This window comes from Chrysochloris asiatica, unplaced genomic scaffold, assembly GCF_000296735.1.
Source record: "Chrysochloris asiatica unplaced genomic scaffold, ChrAsi1.0 scaffold00138, whole genome shotgun sequence".
Classification (NCBI taxonomy): domain Eukaryota; kingdom Metazoa; phylum Chordata; class Mammalia; order Afrosoricida; family Chrysochloridae; genus Chrysochloris; species Chrysochloris asiatica.
Window position 1 is genome coordinate 4,799,196 of NW_006408656.1, and position 27,156 is coordinate 4,826,351.

Genomic DNA, 27,156 nt, shown 5'->3' on the forward strand with positions numbered 1-27,156 from the left:
AGGTCAGGTGTCCAGTACCCTTTCCACTCTGCCTCCTCACCCAGTGGTGGCAGCTCAGGCCTCTGACCTTCTCCTGCCAGATGTACAATGAGGTCTCTGAGCCACTTCTGGCTCCCCTCACTCTCCTTGCTGGGAAAGCGTGGGGGAAGGGCCGATGGTGTGGGAGGGGAAGTGAAACACACTTAGACACTGAACGTTTGACTTTCCATGATGGGCTGGGGTTGAACTTTCCCACAAGTTTGGAGGGGAGGGGGTCCACTGTTAGGGAAGCCAACCCAGGTCCCAAATCAACGAGTGCTTCAGAAGTCACTGCCCTCTTCATTTCTCTAAGGTCAAGGCTGCAGAAGAAGGACTGAGTCAGACAGCAGTGAGAACTTTCTGAATGGTGGAGAACATGCATATCTGGTGACTGGGTCCCCAGGTGGGGGCAGCCGACATGAGCGAGGGGATGTGTCTTCTTTCATGACATAGTGGAGGCTGCTTGTTCTTGTTAAGTGCCATCTAGCTCATTCCGAGTCATAACAACCCTGAATAGGTTTCCAAGGAGCAGCTGGTGGGTTTGAACTGCCGCCCTTGTGGTTAGCAGTCCAGCACCACACCAGGACTCTGGTGAGGCTGGTGGTGGTGGTGGTGGTTATGTACTGTGGAGTCAGTTCTGACTCATAGTGACCCTGTACAGAGTTTCCGAGGCTGTAAATCTTTACAGGAGCAGAAAGCCTCATCTTTCTCCTACAGAACAGCTGGTAGTTTCAAACTATTGACCTTCTGGTTTGCAGCCCAATTCGTAACCACTACGCTACCAGAGCTCCTTGGTGAGGCTGGAAGAGCCTGGTATATGACCACATAGGCTGTGGACAGCCATGGTCTGAGATGCTGCTCAGTGAAGGCCCATGATGCGGAGGCTCCAGAGACAGGATAGCCAAGATGGGGGCTGCCTGCGCCTCCCTAGCTGGTAGAAGCTCTGGTCTTCCTGCATGGGCTTCCTCTGCCCCAGAAGCCGGGAGCTGGGGAAGGAAACAGAGCCCTGAGCTGCTGCAGCTGTGTCCCTAGTCTCTGTCTGACCCCCTGCCACCCGCTCCTCCTGGCAGGCAGTGAGGACACTGTCGGCTAAGGATGGAGCCCAGGTAGGCTGAATTGGCTCCCTGAGGTCCCGTCAGAAAGCCATCCATAACAGTCTCTGGGTGCTGAGAAGGTGAGAGAGGAGCAGGGACATGAAGGCATGGAGTGGGTAAGGAAAAGTGGGCCACAATCAAGATAAAATCTTGCATCCTTCTAGGACCCATGTTCCACTTCTCTGACTAACTCCCTGGACCGCTCTCTCACCAATTTTGATGGTACTTCAGAACCACTGTTGTTAAGTGCCATTGAGTCAGTTCCAACTCACAGCAACCCTGTACAGGGTTTCCAAGGAGCAGCTGGTAGGTTTGAACCGCTGACCTTTTGGTTCACAGTCTAGTGCTGATCCTACAGTGTCATATGAAGTGCTTATTTAGAGATGCACCCTCTGGGGTCTGGGTGGCACAAGCAGTTTGTGATTGGCTACTAATCTAAAGTTTGGAGTCAAACTCACCCACTGGCTCCATGGAAAAACATCCTGGTAAACTGCTTGTATCAAGATTACATTTTTTTAAAAAACCTATTATGCAACATGTGAGAACGTCATGAGCTGGGGGCTGTCTTGACAACCACTAATGACAGAAATACACCTTCTTTAGCCTCATCCCCACCACAAATTCTGATTCAGTTCATCTGAGACCAGCCAGGACTATGATTTTTTTTTAAAAGTTCCCAGATCAGTAATTCTGGTCAAATTATGTTGGATCCACACTTGGAGAAATGTGTCCTAAATACTCTAAGTCTGGTTCCCAGGTTTTCATTTCTCTGAACATGGCCTTGTCAGGTAGGTCAGAGAGGGGCCCAGAGGGAGGGGATTCTCACTGGTGCTCACATTGGTCTTCACAGCCTATGTGTTCACCATTAATGTCTCAGTGGACTTTTACGAATTTCCACTTCTACTGTCATCTACTGGAGGAGAAGGGACAGCCAAGGATAACATCAGGGATTTGGTGACACTATGGAGGGATGCAGGTTTTGTTTTATAGATTTCAACTTCAAGCCTCCAGGCACAGTGAAGAAAAAACCTGACAGAATTTGGAGAGCCCATCTCTTGTCTAACCCTGGTAATGTGATGGGGTAAAATTGTGACTGGCCAATTTTCAATTCCCAACTTGTCTGTCAGTTTGTGACAATGCGTTAATGATGTGGATGGAGCAAAGCTTTCAGGACCTTCATTTGCTGATGGGGCATGACTCAAAATGAAGAGAAACATCTGCAAACACTGATTAATAATTGGAACATGGAATGTACAAAGTATGAATCTAGGAAAATTGGAAGTCGTCAGAAATGAAATGTGAAAGGAGCCGGACGGACATAGATGCACAGAATGCAGAACCCAAGATTCCACTTGTGAAGAACTCAAAACCAGCAAGACGAAACCAGACGTATCTTATAGAGCAAACCCACAAAGAGCAGCCTGGGAGTGCTCACCCATGGGGCTGGCAGTGCAGTGACATCGGCAAAAAGTATAGGGAGAGCTGTAAGGACTAGTGATCTAGTTCTAGGTGGTGGTTGCCTAGTACTTTATAATAATTTGCTAACCTACACATGTGCTTTAGATATTTGCAAGCAAACACCTTACATTTCTCATGAATAAAAAGTTTGAAAAAAAAAAAAAGGTTAACAGCAACAACAACAAAAATGATTCCCTGGAGGGAGAGCCCTGTTTTGAGGGAAACCTATCTAGAGAGACAGAAAAAGTTGACTGGGATGCAAGACCTCCCGGTGGGGTTCTCCAAGAACAAGGCAGAGGTGCGGAGGAAAGCACAGAGCCGAGAACGCTTGTTTGCCAAGTATCACCAGCTTATCTTCAAATCCCTTGGAGCTCTGGAGAGCTCAACTGATGCTGAAGAGGCCTCAGGTTGAACCCAGTGGCTACAACCAAAGCAGGCCAGCTCTATTCTTGCCCATTGCCACCAGAAGGCCATGCCTAACCTTACATGCTACCCCTTGGATTCAAAGCCAGGTTGATCCAGATAAAGGGGGGACGTCAAATATCCTCATAACTTCCCTCACTATAGTCGTCCCTGTCTCTGCCAAGACACCTCCTCGCAGAGGTCTACCCTCACCACCCCATGCAAAGTAGTGCCCCCTCCCAGTCCCACACTGTCCAGACCTTCCCTGCCCTCCTTGATCACTGAGATACAAAAAAAAAAAAAAAAGAAGAAGAAAGAATGAGAGAGAATAAAAATCGATATCTTAGGAATTAGTGACTTGAAATGGACTGGTACTGCCATTTCAACTCATCATATGGTTTATTATGCCATGAATGACAAATTGAAGAGAAACGGCATTGCATACATCGTCAAAGAGATCATTTCAAGATCTATCTTGAAATGCAATACTGGCTGTGATAGGGTAGTATCAGTACACCTACAAGGAAAACCAGTTATTACAATTATTATTTTAATTTACACACTAAATACTAATGCCAATGATGAAGAAATTGAAGAATTATATCAACTTCTGCAATCTGAAATTGATCAAATATGCAACCAAGATGCAATGATGTTTACTGGAGATTGAAATGCAAAAGTTGGAAACAAAGAGGAAGAATCTGTAGTTGGAAGACAGTGACTTGGTGACAGCAAAAATATTGGGGAAATAGCATGATAAAAATTTTCAAGACCAAAAGCTTGCTCATTACAAACACTTTTTTTCAACTATATAAATGATGACTCTACATAGGAGCCAAATTGACTACATCTGTGGGAACACACAATGGAGACGCTCAATATTAGCAGCCAAAACAAGACCAGGGGCCAACTGTGAAATAGACCAGCAATTGCTCGTGAGCAAGTTCAGGCTAAAGCTGGAAAAATTAAAGCAAGTCCATGAAGTCTCGACTTGCAATACTGAAGATTTCTTTAGGAAAAATACTAAATGATACAGGGAGGAGTACACAGGTGGAAAATGGAAGAAAATCACAGAGTCACTGTACCAAAAAGAACTAGCTGACATTCAACCATTTCAAGAAGTAGAATATAATCAAGAACCAATAGTATTGAAGGAAGAAGCCCAATGTATACTGCAGGCATTGGCGAAAAACAAGGCTCCAGGAATTGAAGGAATGCCAACTGAAATCTTTCAAAAAACTGATGCAACACTGGAAGGACTCACTAGTCTAGACATTTGGAAAGCAGCTATCTAGCCAACTGATTAGAAAAGATCCATATTTGTGTCCATTCCAAAGAAAGGTAAGTTCAGCAGAATGCAGAAATTATCAAACAATATTATTGATATCACATACAAATAAAAGTTTGCTGAAGATAATTCAATACATTGCTGTTGAGCAATACATAGACAGGCAACTGCCATTCAAGTTAGATTCAGAAGAGGACATGGGATGAGAGATCTCATTGCTAATATCAGATGGGTCTTGGCGAAAGTAGAGAATACCACAGAGATGTTTATTTGTGCTTTACTGGCTATGCAAAGGCATTAGACTATGTGGATCAAAATAAACTATGGATACCATTTTGAATGGAAATTCCAGAGCACTTAATTGTGCTCATAAGAAGCCTATACATACATCAAAAAGTAGTCATTACAACAGAACAAGGGGCTACTACATAATTTAAAATCAGGAAAGGTGTGTGCCAGGGTTGTGTCCTTTCACCATACTGTATGCTGAGTAAAATAATCCAAAAAGCTGAACTATATGAAGAAAAACATGGCATCAGGATTGGAAGAAGGCTCATTAACAACCTGTGCTATACAGATGGCACAACCTTGCTTGCTGAAAGTAAAGAGGACTTGAAATATTTACAGCGTTCTGTATAGATTCTGTATAGATTGCATCTCAACTGGACCAATAAACAACAGCATGATCAATGGAGAAAAGATGGAAGTTGTCAAGGATTTCATTTTACTTGAATCCGTAATAAATGCTCATGGAAGCAGCAGTCAAGAAATCAAGCGACGTATTGCATTGTGCAGATCTGCTGCGAAAGACCTCTTAAAAATGGTAAACAGCAAAAATGTCACTTTGAGGTTTAAGATGTACCTGACCCACGCCATGCCATTTTCAATTACTGCATATGCATGAGAAAGCTGGACAACGGATAAAGAAGATAGAAGAAGAATTGATGCCTTTGAATTATGGTGTTGTCAAAGAATATTGAAAATACCATAGAGTTCCAGAAAAGTAAGCAAATCTACCTGGAAGAAGTACAGCCACAGTATCTTTAGAAGCGAGAATGTGAGACTTCATCTCATGTACTTTGGACATGCTATCCGGAGGGACTAGTCCCTAGAAAAGGACATCATGCCTGGTAAAGTTTAAGGTCATTGAAAAAGGGGAAGACCCCTCAACAAGATAGATTGGCCCAGTGGTTGCAAGAATTGGCTCACACACGGTAACCGTGAAGATGTCGTGCACAGTCGTGCATAGAGGTGCTATGAGTTGGAGCGGACTCACAGTCTTCTAACAAGAAAAACAATTTTCAACTGGGCCCACTGTAAGGTTAAGTACAGGAGGGTACTGAGTCCTGACCAGTCCAACCCCAGATCTGCAAGGTTCACCCTGGAAGCTGACTCTATCTAAGACTCCCTGGGACTGACCTTGTCCTTTCACTTTTAAGCAAAACTTTATGAAAGACCTGCTGACAAAAGAGTCACTATTGTTAGCCAGAAGTCACAAATGTTACACTAATTTCAAACAAGAACTTAGTACCATGAAATACATAATAGTTATGGCTGACCTTCTCTGAAGTTCTGGGTATCTCAATGACTCCTCACAACAATACAACGGGGAAAATTTGGCTTGGGGACATTAAGTTTCTTGCCCAGACACACCAAGTGTGTCTTGATAAAATAAAATTGCTGATATTAAATCATTTCTTGTTCACTGTGATTCTTTCCATTGTTTTTGGTATTAAGGAAGTCCCTTAAAGGAGGAAAATGAGAGCGTGGGTCTTGGTGGACGGTTACAAATCACTCACTGCTGTCATCAGTGTGTGCCCTCATACAGGCCTGCGTGCATGCACGCACACTGCTGTTGGTCAGAAATCATCCATTTGCTGTTGTTGTTGTTAAGTGCTGTTGAGTCAATTTTCCAGAAGCGGCTGGTGGGTTTGAACTGTTGACCTTGCAGGTCACAATCCAGGTGTGGCTGAATTGGTCGTTTCTCCCCAGCACACCTGAGGGATGCTAGAACCTGCTCCCATCAGTTGCAGTGACACAGTACAGTGGTGATTGTCACTACACTGCATCTCCCTAGCTCTGGAGTTCAGTACCCACTGTCCACTACTGTTGAATCAATTCCAATTCATAGCAACTCGATTGTTGTTGCTGTTGTTGCTATGTGCCATTGAGTTTGTTCCAACTCACAGCAACCCTGTATGGGGTTTCTGACGCTTTCAATCTTCACAGGAGCAGAAAGTCTTGTCTTCTGTGAAGAAGCTGGTGGGCTTGAACTGAGGACCTTGTGGTCCACAGTCCAGTACTTATCATAGGAAGCCACCTCACCCCCAGCAGCCCCATTATTGTCGTTAAGTGCTGTCGAGCCAGTTCCGATGCATTCTTGTTAAGGGCTGTTGAATCGGTTCCAACTCATCTGTATAGGGTTTCTGAGGAGTGGCTGGTGAGTTTGAACCACCGACCTTGCAGTTCAAACCAACCTTGTGGTCCAATGCTTTAGCCTACACCACCAAACTGCTCCATAGGGTTTCCAAAGCTGTAAATCTTTACAGAAGCAGACTGCTTCACCTTTCTTCTGCTGAGTGGCTGATTAGTTCACACCACTGTCCTTCATAGTCATCTGCTGCTCCCCAGGTCACCAGGGTGTCTCTGGAGTTGAGCAGGTCCACCCAAATAACACAGGACTAGACTGTATTGTTCATTAGGTTCCCTCTTACAACACACACAGCCCTTTCATCTCCATTGTTCCATTAACTCCTCATAGCAATGTGGCATAGCAGAATAAAACCGAGTTCTTTCTCCCGAGGCACCTCCGGATGGGCGGAAACCTCCAACCTTCAGGTTAGCAGTTGAGTGTGTTAACTGTCCTCACCACCAAGGGATTTAAACCACAACTACCTGTAGTGGTTCCAAATCAGGCTGTGAACCTTAAGGTCAGCAGTTCGAAACTACCAGCTATTCCCTGGAAGAGAAATAAGGCTTTCTGCTCCAGTAAAGATTTACAGCCTCGGAAACCCTATACAGGGTTGCTATGAGTTGGAACCAATTCCACGGCACATAACAACAACAACAACCAGATCCAAACATTCTGGGTCTTTGCTACTCATTGGAATTTTTGACACCTCCAAATGTCTTTTATATAACATTTAAAATGTGACCTTGTTTGAAAAAAATAAAATAAAAGAGTGGCAGCTTGAACTTTGGGGTCTCTGGCAGAATGTGGGAGGAACATGGTACAGCAGTGAGGTCAGAGTATGGGCTCTGAATCATGTAGACTTGGGTTTGAATCCTTCCTCTACCACTTAGAGTTGTGAGATTAGACAATTTACCTAAACTTAAGTCTTAGGTTTCCCATATGCAAGATGAGAATAATTACAGTACTAATATGATATCTAAGGAGCTCTGGTAGCGTAGTGGTTACGAATCGGGCTGCGAACCTTAAGGTCAGCGGTTCGAAACTACCAGCCGCTCCGCGGGAGAAAGATGAGGCTTTCTACTCCCGTAAAGATTTACACCCTCGGAAACCCTGTACAGGGTCGCTATGGGTCGGACCCGACTCAACGGCACTTAACAACAACAATATGATATCTGGAGTCCTGGTATGACGCTGTGGGTTAATGCGCTAAACTGCAAAGTCGTTTGAACTGCAAAGTTGGTGGTTCAAGCTCACCAGTCACTCCTCAGAAACCCTGTACAGGGTCGCTATGGGTCGGAACCGACTCGACGGCACTTAACAACAACAATCTGATATTTATACACAATGTAAATATCATATTGTTGTTGTTGTGAAGTGCCGTCGAGTCGGTTCCGACCCATAGCGACCCTGTACAGGGTTTCCGAGGCTATAAATCTTTACAGGAGCAGAAAGCCTCATCTTTCTCCCGTGGAGCAGCTGTAGTTTCGAACTGTTGTTGACTTTGAGGTTCTCAGTCCGATTTGTAACCACTATTCTACCAGAGCTCCGTATGGAAGATGATGCAGTATTTCCAAGAACTTTTTGAATCTCCTTCATATGTATAATTATTTAGGTGAGCAGTAGGCACTTAATAAATGTTACAGACAGCCCAGTCCTACCTCTTGCACCATTCATGGAGTTTTGGACAAGTTATTCAAGAGGACAAGTTCCTCTCCTGCACATGGGCATAATAAACCCTCTCCTGCTAGGTTGTTGCCAGTACTGCATGAGAAAAATAATTTGTCTCTAGAGTAAGTACTCCATAAATGGTATCTATTTTTAACAACTTGAGATGAGAGAACAGGTGAGATGAGAGGACAGGTACTAGGACAGATGGGGCAGTGAGGGATCAGAGAGGACAGACCCTGACTGAGTCAGAACTGCCCCTAAATCCTGGGTAAGAGTTACTACCCTATGAGAAGAAAAGGGGGTGAGCAGTCATCCCTGGTATGGGCAGAACAGCACTGTCCTCCAGGACTGACTGACAACCTGGGATCTCAACTGGGTGGGAGGCAGGGACTCCACTTGGCCTGCGTCCTAATGCAGGGTTGGGATGAAGCTTGTGGAATGGAGTTATAGTGCCAGTCTTTAGCCAAGGACTGCAGGGGCTGGTTTGGGAAAGGTGGCTTTCAAGGAAGAGGCCCAACAGCTGGAATCTCTTCAATCCAATTGCCAGAAGGGACATTGTACAAAGCAGGGAAGACTATCAGCTTCAGAACAGGACAAGCTGGGACTTTTGAGCTGGAGTGATTGGATTATACTTGTACATGTTAAAGGTTCTCAGAGAAACTCCTGAGGGGTGCTAACTGTTAACACTTTTGGGTGTCATGTTGAACAAAAGGTTGGTGGTTCAAGTCTGTCCAGAGGTATCTCAGAAGAAAGGCTGAAAAGTCAGCCATTGAAAACCATAGGGAGGTATACTCTCAAAAACAACAAAAAATAAAAATAAATTATTAAAGAAAAAGAAAGTTCTATGGAGCACGTATACACACGGGGTCCCGAGAAGTCAGAATCTAGTCAATAGCAACTGTTTGTTGTTGTTGGTCTGATTTTTATGGGTCTCAGAAGTGGGCCTGAATCCTAGAGTTGTGATCACAAAAATAACAAACGCATTCACTATGTACAGTAGCTAAAAAGAACAGCACATTTCGTTTCGCCCTTTAAACCCTTCTCCGGAGTGCAGCAAGGCAGGAATCTTCCTTCTGCCTATTTCATGGGTGAGGATGGAAAAACAGAGAAGTTAAGAGACTAGTTCTGAGTCATCCCACAGGAGTCCAGCTGTGAATCCACATTTTCTGTCCAGCACGCTCCTACCCTCAGGTAGGTAGTAGGCAGATGTGCCGGGAGGACTAGGGAGCAGCTTGCGTCCTTGGTGAGCTAGGAGGGGTCTCTGGGATCCACCCGATGGGAAGGGTCCGTGTACGGGGCGGGGGTCAGACCACCTCCCACCCGGCCCCGCCGGCGACCTGTACTCACCTCTAGGCCTGCCTTGCTGGCGGCAGGCACACACTTGCGGCAGGGGGGCCGCCTCCCTCCGCTGCGGTCGCGGTCACAAGCAGAGCGCTGGACGGCTGGCGGGCTGGGGTCCGGGCGCGGCCGGGGATCAGGCTGGGGCCGGGGAGGGGATCGCTCTGCGCAGCCGGCGCGGCGGCCTCCGGAGACTGGGAAGGGGGCCGGAGCAAAAATGTTTCTTATTCCAGCGTCTTCCTGCCTGGCCCCGCTCCACCACTCCCTCCTAATAAACCGTTTCCTATTGCCCAGCTAGCTGACGGGCGGCCGCTCTCCCCTCTGGGGGACTGCAGGGCCCGACCCCTCCCCCGCGCAGCCCGGAGACCCCGAGGGCTGCCCTCCTGGTGCCTCCCACATCCGCCTCCCCGAGGGGGCGGGCCTTGGACTCTGGCTGCTGGGGTCCCGTGGGGTCCGGCCCCGAGCCTTAGGGCCCTGAACTGAGATGGACAGAGGTTGGCGGCTGGGATAGGGGATGGAGCGCCCCTTCAGCTCAGAGTCAGGGGATGACGAAGCGGCCTGATGCCCGGGCGTCGGGAAAGGGACTCGGAGGCGAGGGCACGCGGGTGGGGGTAGGGGTGTTGCCTGTCGTTTCCCAGGCCCTCAGCCCAGGAGGCTCAGAGCAGAGCTGGGAGCTGGAGGGGTCCAGCTGAACTTTAGCTCCGCCCTCTGCCCCGCCCTCAAGGACTCCTCCCCAAAAAACCCATCCTAGTGCGGTCCAGTTGATTTCCACTCATATGACCCATAGGACAAGACTGTTGTTGTTAAGTGGCGTCGAGTCGGTTCCGACTCAGCGACCCTGTATAGAGTTTCCAGGGAGCTGCCCTATAGGGTTTCCAAGGCTGCAGTATTTAGGAAGCCTATTGACACATCTTTCTCTGTTAACAAAGGAACGTTTAACCACTGAGTCACCAGGGCTCCCTCAGAGACTACTCGGTCAAATCCTTCAACCACCTCCCTGAGGCCCTCTCATCATCCCCAGTCCCCTCTTTTCATCCGAAATTCTCTCCGCTTGGCGCAAGGGTAAAAGACCCAGATGCCCCGGTTTGAAGGGTCTGAGCTAATCCTGGACGCTGTGTTGCAGCAGGGATTTGACTCTCAAACAAGGGTGGCCAGAAAGGAGGGTGTCGCTGGGAATCATTTTGGCCGTCCCCTTCGAGATGCGCTCCCCACCCCACCAGAACACTGCTGAAACAGGAGGAAAGCGGAATGGCTTCTTCCCCAGGGAGGAAAGCGGAATGGCTTCTTCCCCAGGGAGAAACAGATTCTTCTTGAAGGCTCCTGTACAGGCTCAGAGGCCTGACCTTCAACCACTGTGAACACGCTGAAATCTATAGGTGTTGTATGTCTTCGAGTAGGTTCCGACTCAAGAGTGACTCTGTATAGAGTTTCCAAGGAGCCGCTGGTGAGTTGGAGTCACCGACCTTGTGGTTAGTCCAATGCTGATCCTACAACCCCACACCAGGATTCTGTTGTTGTTAAGGGCAATCGAATGGGTTCTGACTCATAGCTGACCTTGCAGTCCAGTGCGTATCCTACAGCACCACACCAGGACTGCCTAATGTGAGACAAAGACAGACTGTTAAAGTGGATTGAATTCTGACTCATAACCAGCACAAGTGTTACAAAGTAGAACTGAGTTCCATCGGGTTTTCTTGACTGTAATCTATAAGGAGCGTAGTGTTTACAAATCAGGCTGCTAATCTCATGGTCAGCAGTTAGAAACTACCAGCTGTTCCATGGGAGAAAGATGAGGCTTTCTGCTCCCATAAAGATTTACAGCCTCGGAAACCCTGTACAGGGTCGCTATGAGTCAGAACTGACTCCACAGCACATAACAACAACAATCTTTACAAAAGCAAATCACTAGATCTTTCTGCCACAGTGCTACTGGCTAAGTTTTAACCTGTAAACTTTAAGTTAGTAGCTAAGTGCAAACCATTTGTATTACACAGGGTGGCTGTTGTCAGTTACCAGTCCATTCCGTCTCATAGAGACTTCATGTGTACAAAGTACAATAGCTGCTCCATAGGGTTCTCAAGGCTGTCCTGTGCATGGCGCTGTGGGTTAATGCCCCAGACTGCAAAGTCAGTTTGAACCGCAAGGTTGGCTGTTCAAGCTCACCAGTTGCTCCTTGGAAACCCTATACAGGGTCACTATGAGTCGGAACCGATTTGACGACACTTAACAACCTCTTGGAAGCAGAACTCTAGCCCTCTGGGTGGGTTCAAAACACCAACCTTTTGGCTAGTAGTGAGTGTGTAACACTTTTCTATAAAAGTGTTTGTTAATTAAATGAATGAATGAAAAACTGGGGAGGGGGTGGACTTATAACTAAGTGGAAAGACATGGGTATTGGGAGCAGGAGCAGACCTCTGAGGCTCTAAGATGTCTTGCTCTCATTTGTAACATGGGTGGGAATTGACAGGAATAGAGGCTGGGGTAGATGGCCAAAGGCTCAGAGTAGGCATTAATTGTTGACTAACCTCACTTCCTCTGCTGAAACCTTCCCCATCCCCCGCCATGCAGCTGCTTCACAATTTGTTGTAAGTGTTATGAATTCCCAGAACCCTGACACACCCAAATTTCAGTGTCAGGACAGAGTTGTATCCTGTAGCCAATAGGAAGTACTATGGGATTACCATATCTGCTCTTTCAGATTATAGTGGCCACTTGGGCACTCTATTAGCTGGAGAACTGGGAGTCTGGGAGTGTGTCCATCTTTCACACCCACTCTCCCCGCCTGTCATGCCATAGCTTCTGATAAGCCTTTCCCTCCCCCAGCCTATGGATCACTGTCCTGGGAGTGGGAGCTTCCCCAAAGGAAGCATTCAATCTGGGACACACACTGAGGATGGAGACATGGAGATGGACAAGAGCAGAGAGTCTGTGGGGATGGGGAACTATTTATCTGTGTCTGGGACTCAGATACAGTAGAGTAAGTTTTGGGAGGAGGAAGAGAGGGTCCAGTGGGGAAAGGCTACTACTCATCAGTGCTGAACTCTCCCCCACCTCCCCAGAGTGCTGAGCCCTCTAGACCCTGACTGATGGGGTTTATCTGAACTCTGTGCCTTCCAAAGTACACAGAGAACCCGGGGGAGGCATCAGAGGAGGGACGCAGAATTGGAGAAAGTACTGAGGACTCAACCCAATGAGGAAAGGAAAAAGGAATTACAGACTGTGTCCAAGTCTACAAGAATTAATTACTCAGGCACCAGCTGTTCCCTATATTCAGTAAGTACAGAACAAGAGGAAACAGGCCCAAAGGACCAAGATTTAGATTTAGATATGCAGAAGGATCTCCCAGCAGTGCCTGAAACAGAGGCCTGGAGATCCTGGGAAGGGTATGTGGGATAAAACCTAAAGGAGATTCTCATCTATGGGCGCAAGTAACCTGATAAACGAATAGTTTATTTTAGAAGGATCAGCACAAAGCTGGTTCCTGTGAGGCCGTGTATGATCAAAGAGGTCCCAAATGTCCATCGTTTCCAAACTGTTGTACCACTCCATCATCTTTAACAACAAGTGTGCCTCCCATTCTCAGTACTCTCCTTGCTGAATTTGGATTCCGTAATTTGCTGCACGTTCTCACCAAACTCACAATCCATCAAGGAAATGGCTCCTGTAGTTTTGGAGACTGACAAGTTTCAAATCTGTGGGCCAGGCATCAGGCTGGAGGTTTCTCCTGACTCATGGAGTTGCAGGGACTGATGATGCGTACAAGGTTTCAAAAGTTGGTGAATCAGGTTAAACTATAGGTTGCTGGCTCAACTTTCAAGAATCAGGGGCCAGATGATGACAAGTTGGATGCAGGGTGCTAAGTAAAAGAAAGAAGTTTGCCAGAGCATTCTTATGTATTGGATGCAGATCATACCCTCAAGGAAACTCCCCTTATTTGAGCTGGGTTCTAAGAGTGATGACTGGGGTAGGGGGATGATTTGAGTCACACCCTCTAGTGAGGAGGTGACTCAAGATACCCTGACCTGACTTCATTAAAGTAATGGACAACTCACTCCCAAATGGGACGATAGCCACAGACTTAGAGGTGAGGATTTACAACACAACACAAAATAAAGGACAGTCACATCATCACATAACTACCAAACCACTGAAAATCTTGACCCAGCCAAGTTGACACACAACCTTAACCATCACAGCTTCCATACACTTTATTTGCATCAGCAGCAAACTGTCCTGTCCCATTGGTGGGTCTCAAGCACCTTATTTGCATAGTCCCACCCAATCATTGTGTGGGAGTCACAAAGACTGTGCTAGAAGAGCCATATTAAGTAATTCACTGTACCACACCTGAGGTCCAGCACGAAGACAGGTAAACGGAGACCTCAACCTTCCAGGTCCAGCTAGAAGAATTGAGTTCAAGCATTGCTCGTAACACCAGGACAGGGCCAGCTTTATGGGTATATGAACTGTGCAGTTTAACGCTCTGCTGCTGCCCTCGAAATTCTTAACAATCTTTGAATCTTTGAAGAAAGGACACAGCTTTTTCATTTTGCACTGGGCCCCACAAATGACGCAGCTGGTTCTGCATCAGAGAGATTGGGAGGAAAACTAACTGGGCTTTGTTCCACTTAAATCACAGCCTGGGAGATTGAGATTAGACAGCCTAGGACTTTTCAAATGTGAAAGAGGAAAATTCAAAGGGAAAAAGCTGTGGGTCTCCTTTAAGGGAGAAGTGGGACAGGTATGCAGGATTCTCAGCTTTGTGAGCTGGATGGAGCTGGGGCTTTGCCTGGAGGAAGAAAGATAGGAAATAACTTCTGTAGGTCTCCTCCAACTCAGGGCACAATGCCATGGGGGATGGTTGGGGAGGGTTGGAGGAGGGAATTACAGGATCTAGGTTCTTCTCAGTCTTAAATTGATCTTCTTTGGCGCTAAGATTCAGGAGACCACCTGATTCCTAGCCCAGCCAGTACAATTCAGACAACAAAGTCTGTTTGGTTGGTACCACAATTTGGGGAAGGGGAGGGCATGAGGGTAGTCAGGGTTCTGCCCAGCACACAGGAAGAGACTGGCAGACAGAAGCTAGACTCCCAGACTTTGAGCCGCCAAGTCATCTTCCTCTTCCTCTCCACCTCTTCCAGGATCTTCATTAGGTGGGTTTGTCCACTCTTTGGCCACTGCCAAGCCCTAGAATGACTCATTTCAGGATGGAACCTCTTGAGGAAGGAATAACATGTCAGGGCAGTGATTAGATGGTGCCCACATAATGCCACAGCAAGTGGGTTGGACAGAAGACGGCTCTGCCAAGAAACGATTCGACATTCTGTCTCTTCCTTGCCAGTCCTGCAACCTCTGGGTTGCCCCTCTCTTTTCATTGGAGATGAGGAAAGTTAGTGGAAAGAGTCCAAGATTAGAGTTAGGATAACACAGTGTTAGACTCTGTTTCCATACCCGTAAGAAGCCAGTTGTCATTAAGTTGCAGCTGCATGTGTGTCAGAGTAGAACAGTGTCCCACAGCATTTTCAGTGGTTCATTTTTTCAGAAGGAGATTGCCAGGACTTTCTTCCTTTGGGTGCTTTTGAGTGAACTTAAATCGCCAACCTTTTGATTAGCAACCAAGCATGATAATAACTCAATGTCTTCCACGTTATCAGACTAGAAGCAAAATATATGTGAAAATCCTTTATGAGTTGTCAAACCCACAGAGATGTTTGTTTTGTTTTAAGGGGGTATGGGCATAGAGAGCACTGAAGTAGGAGCTAAGACACCTGGAGTTTGTCTGTGTGACTGTGACACTTAATTTCTTTACCTGTTCAAAGATGAGTAATAAATATGGCATTCTACCAAGAGCTATCTGAAGGGTTACTATAAAGGTGACTGGAGAAGTCTCTGACATATGTATGAGACAGCCATTTTGAGAAAAGAAAGAAAGAAATCCTTAATAAACATGATGTTGTTGTTGTTGTTATGTGCCACGGAGTCGGTTCTGACCCATAGCGACCCTGTACTGGGTTTCCGAGGCTGTAAATCTTTATGGGAGCAGAAAGCCTCATCTTTCTCCCGCGGAATAGCTGGTAGTTTCGAACTGCTGACCTTGCGGTTCACAGCCCGATTCGTAACCACAACGCTACCAGAGTAAAATAAATAAATTCTGCAGATGAGTTTAGAGTGAAAAAACAACTTTCACTACCCCCCAGACCTTCTCAAAGTCCCTGCTATTAGTTCTTCTGGTATTTAATTTAATAATTAAATAGTATGTTTAGATTTGAAAGCTTCAGGCATCATTTAATGACTTAGGTCATTTACATTCATTCCCTACTTCCTTCCTCCTAATTATTGATCATATTATTGTTGTAACTCTAAATAATATACCCAAATCTTTAGTTCCTGCTCTGTTGGTGTTGGACAGCATTTCTTGATGCTTCATTAATTAGGGGTGACCCTCCCATTTTCCCTTTGGGTACAGGAAATAATCTTGCTATTTGTGTTCCATTGAAATTCATGACAGCTGAGGTGCCCTGAGGGCCTTGTTGAACATTTTTAGTTGGACAGGAATTCCTAGAGTCATCAAGACTTTCACGGTCCTCGAAAAAGAAATAGGGCCTGAGTTTGTTCGGGAGATGGAGGCCAGAGTTGGCTGGGAAGAGGGAAGGGGCCTGGCGGGCTCTTGGGTGGGACTGCAGGGAGCCTTGCTTACCCCGGGAGAGAGTCTGGGGATTTAAGGGGACCATCTCCAGTGGAAAGAGCTGGAGGTTTGAACAAGGAGGGTTTGCTGAGAACGTGAGAGTAGGTCTTGCTCTAGCTGGGAAAGAAATTGTTTGAATGGCCGGGTGAGGCCAGAGGCCAACGGAATTTCCTTCAGTTCCAGCCACTGGAGTGGGTGGGACCGGATTGCTCAAACTGGACACAGGAATCTGCCTTTGTTTCCAGCTGGAGGGGAAATGCCATAAATCCTGCCCCTTGCCCACCCCTCCAGCATCTGTGCCCAGGCTGTGGCCTTCCCAGGGCCACAGGGCCTGGTACTGATGGCCCTCTGACCAGCTCTTGAGTCTGGGGCTCCCCTCATCTGCACCCTCTGCCCCTTATCCTCCCAATGCAGATCACCAGCACAGATGTAGGGAATAGAAGCCAAGGGCTGACTGCGAGTAAATAGCCACAGAGCAGAATTTGCGTGACTGGAGAGAAGGGTGCAAAGTGTTGGGGGGCAGAGGGGATGGGAGCAGGCCAGGAACCACAGTGGAGAAGAGAGGGATTTTGTCTTTATCTTTTTCTTTGTCAGTGAGTCTGTACATTTGTGTACTGTGTAGCAGATGTGTTTGCATCTCTGTGTGCAGCTGGGAGCTTGTGGGCCAAAGAGCCTGTGTGTCCTCTCTGTGCCCTACAGGCTGAAGGTCCCTGTTGGACCCTGGGTGATTCTGTGACACCTTGTGTGGTCAAGGTTTTGGAGTTCATCTAACCACCCGGAGCAGCATCCACAGAGCTCAGACGTTGGGAGGAGGGGCTTGAGGGAGGGATAGGCCCTGTCTTCAGTTCCCTCTTCAGACCTGGTATCTTCCTTAACTGTGAAAAAGTCTTAGCTCCTCTGAGAGAAAGCAGAGAAGTGAGCAGGTGTGAACTTCTGCGTGAACCTGGTCAGATGGGATTCTCAGTGTAATCAGGTGAGTTCAGACGGGAGAAAGTCCTGAGAGGTGAGTGGGAAGCAGGGAAACAGGGTGCTACTGGCCTGGTGATTGGTGCAGTGGACCAATCAGTTGGAAAGTTTGTCTTCTGGAGGGCAGGGAATCCTGTCCAGGAATCCCACAGACTAAGGAGTCCTTCTGACCTCTCTACATTTATGTGACACAGAAGAGGTTTCCTGGGGCAAAAAATAAACCAAACCTGTTGCCATTGAATGAATTCTGTCTCACAGTGACCATACAACTCTGAGGAATGCTCTGGTTTAGCTAGGGGTGCTGTCTCTCCTAGTACAGCCCGAGAGAAGATGATAAAGGCCCCTCTGAGCATCCCAGACCTTGGTGGGGCCTGAACACAGTTCTTTCCTATACACATTTACGGAACCTTGTATGGGCCAGGTGCTAAGTCAGGGGCAAGGGTTATAGATACAGTCCCTATCTACAGGAAGTGAGGGGCAGGTTACCTGGGAGACCTTTCTGGAAGCTTTAACAGACTAGGTGACATTCCATTATATATCAGCACAGCAACCATGGGTGTCAATCTGTAGGAGCTCCCAGACTACTAGGGTGCGAGTACACACTCACACAGGCACCTAGTTGGCAGAGAGATGGGGTAGGCTTTATGTCTGAGGCAGGTGATACACAGCTGTCCCTGGAGCTGACCCGAGACAAGCATGTGTTTTACCTTAGGGTCATCAGAGGTGGCCATGGACTCCCAAGGACACATCAGCTACACCATGGTCATTTTGTTGCCTGAAGACCCCCGATGAGATGGATTGGCCAAGTGGCAGCATCGATGGACTCAAGCATGGCAACAATAGTGAGGTTGGCCCAGGATCTGGCAGTGTTTCATTCTGCTGTACATAAGGTCACTATGGGTCAGTACCGACTCGAGGGCACCTAACAACAACAACAACAAGTGCTCAGGCACAACAGACCACTGTTTACCAGATACTGAGCGTGGGCAAGGCAGTACTCAATGTCTCACATACAGCTGCTTCCCTGTTTCCATCTTGCATCCACCCTGGGAAGTAGCTGGTATATATTATTATAAAGACTCATGTTACAAAAGAGGAGGCTGAGGCTGGCAGCTTGATCAAAAAGATAAGGGGCAGGGTGAGGTTTCCAACCCAGGTTTGTCAGACTCTAAAACAGGGTAGGCAGGGAGGCTTTGCAGGGCCCTTTGTTGTGGCCTATAATCTGCACAGCCAGAGGACTTGATATGGGTTTCTTGGCCTCTGCTGACAGGAACCTGTTTGGAAACTTCAGGAACTTTGGGGCAGGTGCAAGGAAGCTGGAATATCAGTGGAGAGGTTGGCCATGGGAGGTACAGGCAGAACAGCTGGGCCCCAGGGAGAGCTCTCTTCCCTCAGGAGGAAGAGAGAAGGCCTCAGTCAGGAACTTTTAGAGGATCAGATAGAAATGGTTTGGCCTGGGAGGAGAAATTGCTGAAGATGACTTTTGCATCCACTGGAGTTGACCAGGAATAGAGGTGGGTCTTCTCCAAGGTGAGGAGGCTCCCTCTGCTGGAAATATTCTCTGACCAGAGGCACAGGTCTTACTGCCTAGCCCAGAGTTTATTGTCTGGTCCTGAAGGTTATTCCTGGACGCTTGTAGGCTTGTAGAAAGAATGCCAACAGGTTGGCGGTGGAAGAGAGAGATTCTGAGAACCAGGGAGACCCCAGCGATGGGCAGAGGCCCAAGCTGCAGTGGGAAGAACACAGACTTTGGGATCTTATAGTCCGGGGCTCCAAAGTCCACTTTGCCACTTATCTGCTGTTGACATTGGGAAAATTGTTTAACCTCACAGCCTTCATTTCGCCCACTGTAAAACTGGAGAATTATGGGGATTAAAGACAATAATAATGAGGTCAGACATATACTAATGGCTGCATGATCTCCTTTTATTTTCATAACAGTTGTATGGAAAGCATGCTTACTATTACCTCTGATCTGCACACAGTAACTTTTTCTTTTATTTTTTTCTTAACTTTTTATTGTGAATTAGGTAAAAAAGGTTTACAGAGCAAATCAGTTTTACATTCAGCAATTCCCACACATTTTGTTTCATGTTATTGATTGCAATTTCCACAATGTAACATCACTTATTCTGTTTCCTCTAGGTTTTTCCATTTCCATTCCTCCTCCTTTCCCAGTCCTGAACTCTGTCCATGGGCAAATACTGCCCTTTTGATCTCAAATGGTTGATTTTTCTAAGGAGTGTGTTCCATGTTATTGTACCCCTTAAGGATCTGTCTGGACTCGTAGTGTGGTGCTGTAGGATCAGCAATGGACTCTGAACCACTAGGTCATCAGTTCAAACCTACCAGTTGCTCCTCAGAAACCCTAAACAGGGTCCTATGAGTTGGAACTGACTCAATGGCACTTAACAACAGCAACAAATATCTGTCTATTATTAGCCTATAAACTGAGCCAATGGTGTGTGTGTTCCCCTATTCGAAGAATAGATTTCATCTTTAAAAATTAGATGCATATAATTTAAAAAGTCAAAACCTGTGCAGAATATCTCCAAATAATTTATGTAGCTCCTCCACCCTTATATAGATACTCCCCACTCCCTAAATGTAAGCTCTGTGTAGTGACTTTCAAAGAATAAAAGAAAGCTTTAAAAAGTTTATGGGTAGAAAAATGGAATTGAAAGATAATGGATTTTTTTTTCCTTGAACTTTTTGAAGACCCCTTGTATCATATTAAAAGTGGGAGGGGGGTGAAGAGTGACTTTATAGTGCAGAAATCGGACAGACATTACCTCAGTAAGGTGGTCAAAGCCAACCTCAACTATCAGACAGCATTCTGGATAGCACACAATCTTGATATCTTGATATGATGGGATGGAAATGGTACCTTACTTCTTCTTTCCAAAACCTATAACCATAGTGTTATCATGAGAAAAACATCAGCTAAATCCCAACTGAGGGACATTCTATAAATATCTGACCCATTCTCCTCAAAACTACCAAGGTCTCCCCAAAACAGGAAAGTCTGAGAAAACCATCACAGCCAAAAGGAGCCTAATGGGACTTGAGAAGTAAATGTAATGTGATGTCCTGGATGCGATCTGGAACACAGGGAGCACAGTGGCTAAAAACTAAGGAAACCTGAATAAAGTGTGGGAGTTTTTTGGTTGGTTTATTTAGTTGATAATAATGTATTGATTCACTGGTGGTGGTGGTTGTGTGCTATGGAGTCAGTTCTGACTCATAGTGACCCTGTATAGGGTTTCCAAGGCTGTGTATTTTTACAGGAGCAGAAAACCTCATTTTTCTCCCACAGAGCAACTGGTAAATTCAAACTACTGACTTTGCAATTAGCAGCCCAGCTCATAATCCACTATGCTGCCAGGACTCTTAAATGTATGACTTGTTAAGTGCCATCAAGTCAGTTCTGACTCATAGCGACCCTATATAGGGCTTCCAAGGAGCAATTAGTGGGTTTGAACTGCCAACCTTGTGGTTAGCTGTCCAGTGAATATCCTACAGTCCCACACCAAAACTCTTATTGGTTCATTAGTTGTAACAAATGCATTATACTACTTTTGTTGTTGTTGTTGTTAAGGGCCGTCGAGTAAGTTCTGACCCATAGAGACCCTATATAGGGTTTCCAAGGAGGAGCTGGTGAGCTTGAACTGCCAACCTGTGGTTCAAACCAACTTTGCAGTCTACCACATTAATCCACAGTGCCACACCAGGACTAATCGAAGATGTTTTTAATGGGGACTCTGGGTATGAAGTAAATGGGAACTCTCAGGACTATATTGTTGTTAAGTGCTGTCAAGTCGATTCTGACTCAAAGCCATCCTATATACAGTTTCTAGGAAGCAGCTGGTGTTGAACTGCCGACCTTGTGGTTCGCAGTCCACAGTTTTTCTATAAATGCCGAACGGTTCTAAAAAAAAATTTAGAATTTTTTTTTTTAAGTCAAAAGATTATTCAGTAAAAAGTCTCCATCCTAACAGTCCTCTTCCTCAGAGAAATCTGTTGCATTTCTTTGTAGGGATATTCCATTGAAGCAATATGCTTAGTGTTAAGTCTGGACTCCACAACTGTTCGGCTGTGTGGGGGTCTTGTTCTCTGCCACTTGCTAGCTGTGTGCCTTTGGTCAATTCCTTAACCTCTCTATGCCTTGTGTCTTCAAAGAAAAAAGCCTCATAGAATTATTGGGAGGGTTAAAAGTTAATATATACAGTAAGCATCTTCTTAGTGGTATGACACTGTAGGATAAACACCAAACTGCAAGGTAGCCGGTCAAACCCAACAGCCACTCCTCAAAAACCCTACACAGGGTCGTTATGCATTGGAACCAACTTGATGCACTTAATAATAACATTATTATTGAGTATACAATCAACTATATTTATGTAGGGAGCACGATGGCTCCATGTGGTATTGCAGGATAATGCACTGAACTGCAATGTGGGTTTGAACCACAAGATCTACAGTTCAGACTCACCAGCCAATCCTCGGAAAACCTATATAGGGTCGCTATGAGTCAGAACTGACTCAACAGCACTTAACAACAACAACAACAACATAAACCACAGGGTTGGTGTTCGAATTGATCTGTTGCTCCATGGGAGAAAGATGAGGCTTTCTGCTCCCACAAAGATTTTTAATGTTTTATTGTGAATTATGTGATAGTTTACATGGGAGAACATTGGCCTTACATTCATCCTATTGTATATCATTTCGTTGCCATGGTTACAGTCCCCTCCATGCATCATTAACCAACCAAAAGGTATACCCCCCGCAAGCCTGACCCCTGGTCATCAGCACACAGCCCCTCTCCCTCTCTGGGTTTAGAGTCCCCAGCTGCTCCATCTCGCTGCCTCCGTCTCTGGCGTCACTGCTTCTCTGGGTAGGGTCCCTGCTCTCAGCTCTTTTCCCTTGAAGGTCCCAGGAACCTCCACTTCTAGACTGCAAAGTTAATCACTTCCCTCCTTCTGCTACAAAATGTCTACCTTTGCATTTCCAGCCCTCACAGTCAGTCCTGATAACAATTATTGACTGTTGTATCACAAGAGACCTATCTGCATTTCATTTCATCAGATCTGCCCAGACAGCCCCTACTTAGTGGAGATTCTACCTTCCTCCATGCCCTCTGGATCTAGGTTCCCTCTTGAAAGCTTGTTGCCTTTGTAGCCCCTCCATTTTGGGGAGCCAATGTCCAAGTTGCCCATCCCTGTCTACTCTGTCCCACAAAGATTTAAAAGCCTTGGAAACCCTATACAGGGTCTCTATGAGTCGGAACCAACTTGATGGCACTTAACAACAATATATTTATGTTACAAATGTGTTAAGAAAATAAAATCCAAAACTTGGTGGCTCTGTAGGATAAACACTGGACTACGAACCACGTGGTTGGAGGTTTGAGCCCACCAGTCAGTCGCCTCTTGAAAGAAAGATGAAGCTTTCTGCTCCTGGAAAGGTTTACAGCCTCAGAATCCCTATACAGCGTTGCTGTGAGTTGGAACTCAATGGCACTTAAGAACAGCATGATTTTATTGCTAGGTAGGAATTCACTTTTTTGTGTCAAACTCTGTAATCTTATTCTAGTATTCTTTTTTTTTCACTAACTGTAAACAAGTACTCTATATTTGTATGAAATATAAATATTTTATCTTTTTGAAAACTGTACTTTGACAAATGACAGCACTTCACACATGTGGTTCTACCCCTTGGTTATGTTCATTTAATGCATCTTGAAGATAGTGTCATGTCAGAACATAAAAAGCTTCCTTAATCAGTCTAGTCTGGCCCCTCTTGATGGACATTCAGGTCATTTTTTTTTTTACCCTTACTGTTGCAAACAATGGTGCCACGAACAACCAGATTCCTTCGAGCAGGGGTAGATGGGAAGGCAGAAGGACACTCTAGAAAGGACAAGACCCTAAGGGAAGAGGCCTCAGTGACTGCTCCCAGCTAAGCCTGGCTCTGTGCACACCTGGCCTCCTCTGGCCTCTTCTCTCCATCTTGAACTCCTGGTAGTACCAGACAGGAAGGACCAGCCTGTGATGTCCCACAGGCTTGGGTTCTTGCTTGCTCTGGCTAAGGGAGAAAAGGATCTTGGGAGCTTGGGGTCTGGGGCTGGTGCTGTCCCTAAGCCGTAGCCACTGAGGACACAGGCTCAACATGCCCTGAGAGGGGGACAAGGACCCATGGACTAGGGGCAACTGGAGAGGACTGGGTGGCCAGGGGAGGAAGTGGACTGTACCTAGCAGCGCTGGCACTGACACACTTGAGGTGCCCAGGACAGGTGGGTGGTCAGGGCACAGGGTGTGGCAGGCAGTGGTCAGGAAGGGACTGGCCAGGCTGGTTGTGATGGTCACAAGGTGATCCATGACACCCCCTCCACAGAAGAATGGGGGGAGGGGGGACTCAAGGTGGCCAGCAATCTTTCTAGCAGGGATGGGGCAGTCTGGGCCTGGGCCATGGGCTTGGTCAAGGCTGGCCACTCAGGCTGGTAATCCTGGCTGAGCTGCTCCACTTGGGGCCGCCGCTGCAGCTGCTAGATCTGCTGGACAGTGTTGAAGCTGTTGGTCAGCACCACCCGCTCCAGGGCTATCTTGCCCCAAGCAGGGTCCACTGCTGTCAGGTCTGCACCTAGGAAGGGGCACAGAGTGGGACAAGGACTGGTGTTGTATAGAAGGACAGACTCTTTAGGAGCAGGACTGAGTTGGGTTAAATTCATAACCATAGATTTTGTTGAAGCCAGAATCCAAGAGGCCAGAACTGTAACCCCCTCACTAGGAGGCAAAGAAATTGAAGTCAGAGAAGGAAGAAACTTCAGAAAGACCCTTCAGAGGGTCTCCAAGCCTGGGGCACATAAGGGCCTTCCTGAATCCAAGGAAATCACCTGAGGGGTGGTGTAGAGTGGCCTAGGACTGAGGTCCAGTTGAACCCCCAGATAGTTGACTTAAGAGGGTTTCCAGGGATTTTTTTTCCTGGTTCTCCTCATCACCATACCCCTCTAATTCTAGCAGGGGTTAACTCTGAGTCAAAGGACAGATTTCGGGGCTCTTCTCTTCTCTTCCCTTTCCTAGTAGGACAAGGAAGGGGAAAGCTAGAGATGAGGAACCCTCACTTCAGGAAGTAATGAGGGCCCACAACTCCGTGAACAGTTCAGACCTTGTCCCTGAACTCCATGAGATCACACGCCTCGACTACACATCACTTTGTCCCTGGAGCCCTGATTTGTCAGAGCTGGAAGTCACTCCCGAGAAGGCTGCCACCCTCACAACACCAGGACCGGTCAGTTCCTTGGATTCAGGAGGGCCCTCTTGTGCTCCAGGTTTGGAGACTCTCCGAGGGATTCTCTGAAGTCTCTTCTGTCTCTGGCTTCAATTTCTTCACCTCTTAGAAAGGAAGTTTTGGCCTCCTGGATTCTAACTTCAACATGGTAGGCCCCTATGGTTCTGAATCCAACCCAACTCATTGTTAATGGCAGGACCAGATTGTTGTTGTTAGGTGCCATTGAGTTGGTACCAACTCATAGCGACCTTATGCACAGCAGAACAAAACACTGCCCGATCCTGGGCCAACCACACAATTGTTGCCATGCTTGAGTCCATCGATGCTGCCACCTGGCCAATCCATCTCGTTGAGGGTCTTCCTCTTTTTCTCTGACCCTCCACCTTACCAAACATGATATCCTTCTCCAGCGACTTGTCCTTCCTGACAACATGTTCGAAGTATGCAACCCTTTTTTCTAATTTTAAGCTTCAAGACTATCCTCCCATTGGTATTGTAAATAGAGCTCTCAAAGATTGGACTTTGTTGTGAGAAGCCCAAAGCACGCTGTCCTCCAGGAAGTTGTCCTGGATTGTCCTTCTCCAACTTCCAGCTCTCTGCAGCTATAACAAATGACCTAACATTGAAGGGAGGAAGTGGAGGTCACACACCCGATCCAGGTCCACACACCTGCCATGACGGGGGCAGTCACACACTCCACTTGGTGTGACTTCATTAGAGGGGTAAGCCCCCTCTGGTCTCAGCACTCCAGATCCAGGCCCCCATAGTAGTTAAGCAGAAGACTCATCAGGGGCATGTGGCCTGCAGGTCACCAAGGATGGCATGACTCTTTGGGAATGGCACAGTCTGAAGTGGGAATGTCATACAAAGGGCGTGAGGCTATTACTTAGGCTGGATGGGGGTGATGTGGACCAGCAGCCTCATACCTGCTTGGACAGCCAACATGAGGACTGTGTCCCCTTCTTTGTCCTGCTGGTTCACATCAAGGAAAGGACAGTGGCTGAGTAGGGTCACAACATTTGCAAAACCGTTGTAGCAGGCAACCATGAGGCTGTCTGGGGGAGGGGGAATCTAAGCCCCTGCACTTGTGCCTAGAATCTCCCTGGAGTCCCTTGGGCCTGCCAAGCCCACACCTGTTCCAGCTCCTGTGAAAACCCACCCTCACCCACTCCCTTCCTCCTGAGAGCCCAGACACGGAGGTCAACTCCCAAACTGTGCTAGGGAATGAGACCAGGTGGGACACAACTGCCCACCCCTCCTAGAAAATACTGGGGACATCAGCACCCTTCCATCACTGTCTACCTAGGTGGCCTCCTCTAGAGAGATGCCACCATCCAGCAAGGCTTGGAGCTGAGCAGGGTCATTTCGGGCACAGGCCCAGTACAGGGTCTTTAAGTCTGCTGCCTGGGTCAGGGTTCACACTGACCAGGCAAGGTAGTGTCTCAGACACTGCTAGCCCTCCTCCCTCCCCTCTGCCCAGGCCACTTTTCCTCTTCCAGCCTGTGGGCAAGAAGGCTCTGGCCCGCCCTCAGGCAGCCAGCCTCTGTAACACAGAGCAGAGGGGAGATTGTCTTCCTGGGTCCCAGGAGAGGGCCTGGCAGCTGCCAATAGCCCAGCCCTTTGCCCCAGGAACCCTAGTGGTTCAGTGGTTCAGAGCTCCACCTCTAAGGAAAAGCGTTGGAATCCACTAGTTACTCCAGAAGAGAAAGATGTGGCAGTCTGTTTCTGTAAAGATTTGCAGCTTTGGAAACCTATGGGGGAAGTTCTGCTCTGCCCTATCCTGTCGCTATGAGCTAGAATGAGTCCATGACAGTGGGTCTGGTTCTACTTTGGGTTGAGGAAGCCCTGTTGGAGCAGTGGTTAAAGCACTCGACTGCTAACAGAAACAACTGGAGATGGCAATAGGCTTGGATTTTTCCAAGATTTTCTTAGTGGGATATCTCTCCCCATCGACCATGGGAGGACAAGCTGTGGGTGGGTGGCAGGGGGAAGGGTCTTTAAGAAGGTAGGGGACATCCACTATGTAAGTCAGGTACCCAAGGAGATTCAAGAAGTGTTCCTAGACTTCTCTTCCCTAATGAACCTCACCGGGAGCCTGGAGGGTTCTTGTGCATCATTCCTTGCTGGGCCACAACCTGGTCCCCTAGCAACCCCAGACCCTTTGGAGCACACTCACCAGATCTCTAGAGGGGTCTGAAGAAGAATGCAAATAGCAGATGGTGGACATAGGAAAGAGCTGCGGCAAACATCTCCAACTGAGCTGGATCATGCCAGGACAGAAAGTGATGGAGGTTGGGGAGCAGGGCAGGGGCGGGGTCTTTCTCTGGAAGCAGACCTAGACCCGCCCAGATCCTGCCCAGAGAGGGCAGGTCGCTCTCAGAGATGATGACTTTTCTCTTACTACAGTCAGCCTGCTTGGGACACTAGTTGCACCCCAAAACATACCCTTAGAAGACAGAAGGGTCAGAGTCTCTGCTCCCCCCACTCCACAAAAGCCTGCTTTTGGCTTGGTGAAGTTGAAAAGATTCAAGAAAAC

At 47.2% G+C, this 27,156-nt stretch overlaps 1 protein-coding gene across 1 annotated transcript; it reads right to left on the minus strand.

The window, feature by feature from the left end:
* Nucleotides 1–9,589: 9,589 nt before the first annotated feature.
* Nucleotides 9,590–25,667, minus strand: ANKRD33 (ankyrin repeat domain 33). The gene is given in 6 exon segments (XM_006878303.1): nucleotides 9,590–9,873; nucleotides 23,171–23,242; nucleotides 23,584–23,745; nucleotides 23,748–23,972; nucleotides 25,290–25,421; nucleotides 25,547–25,667. Coding segments are annotated over 6 exon segments (996 nt in total).
* Between the last annotated feature and the right edge of the window lie 1,489 nt (nucleotides 25,668–27,156).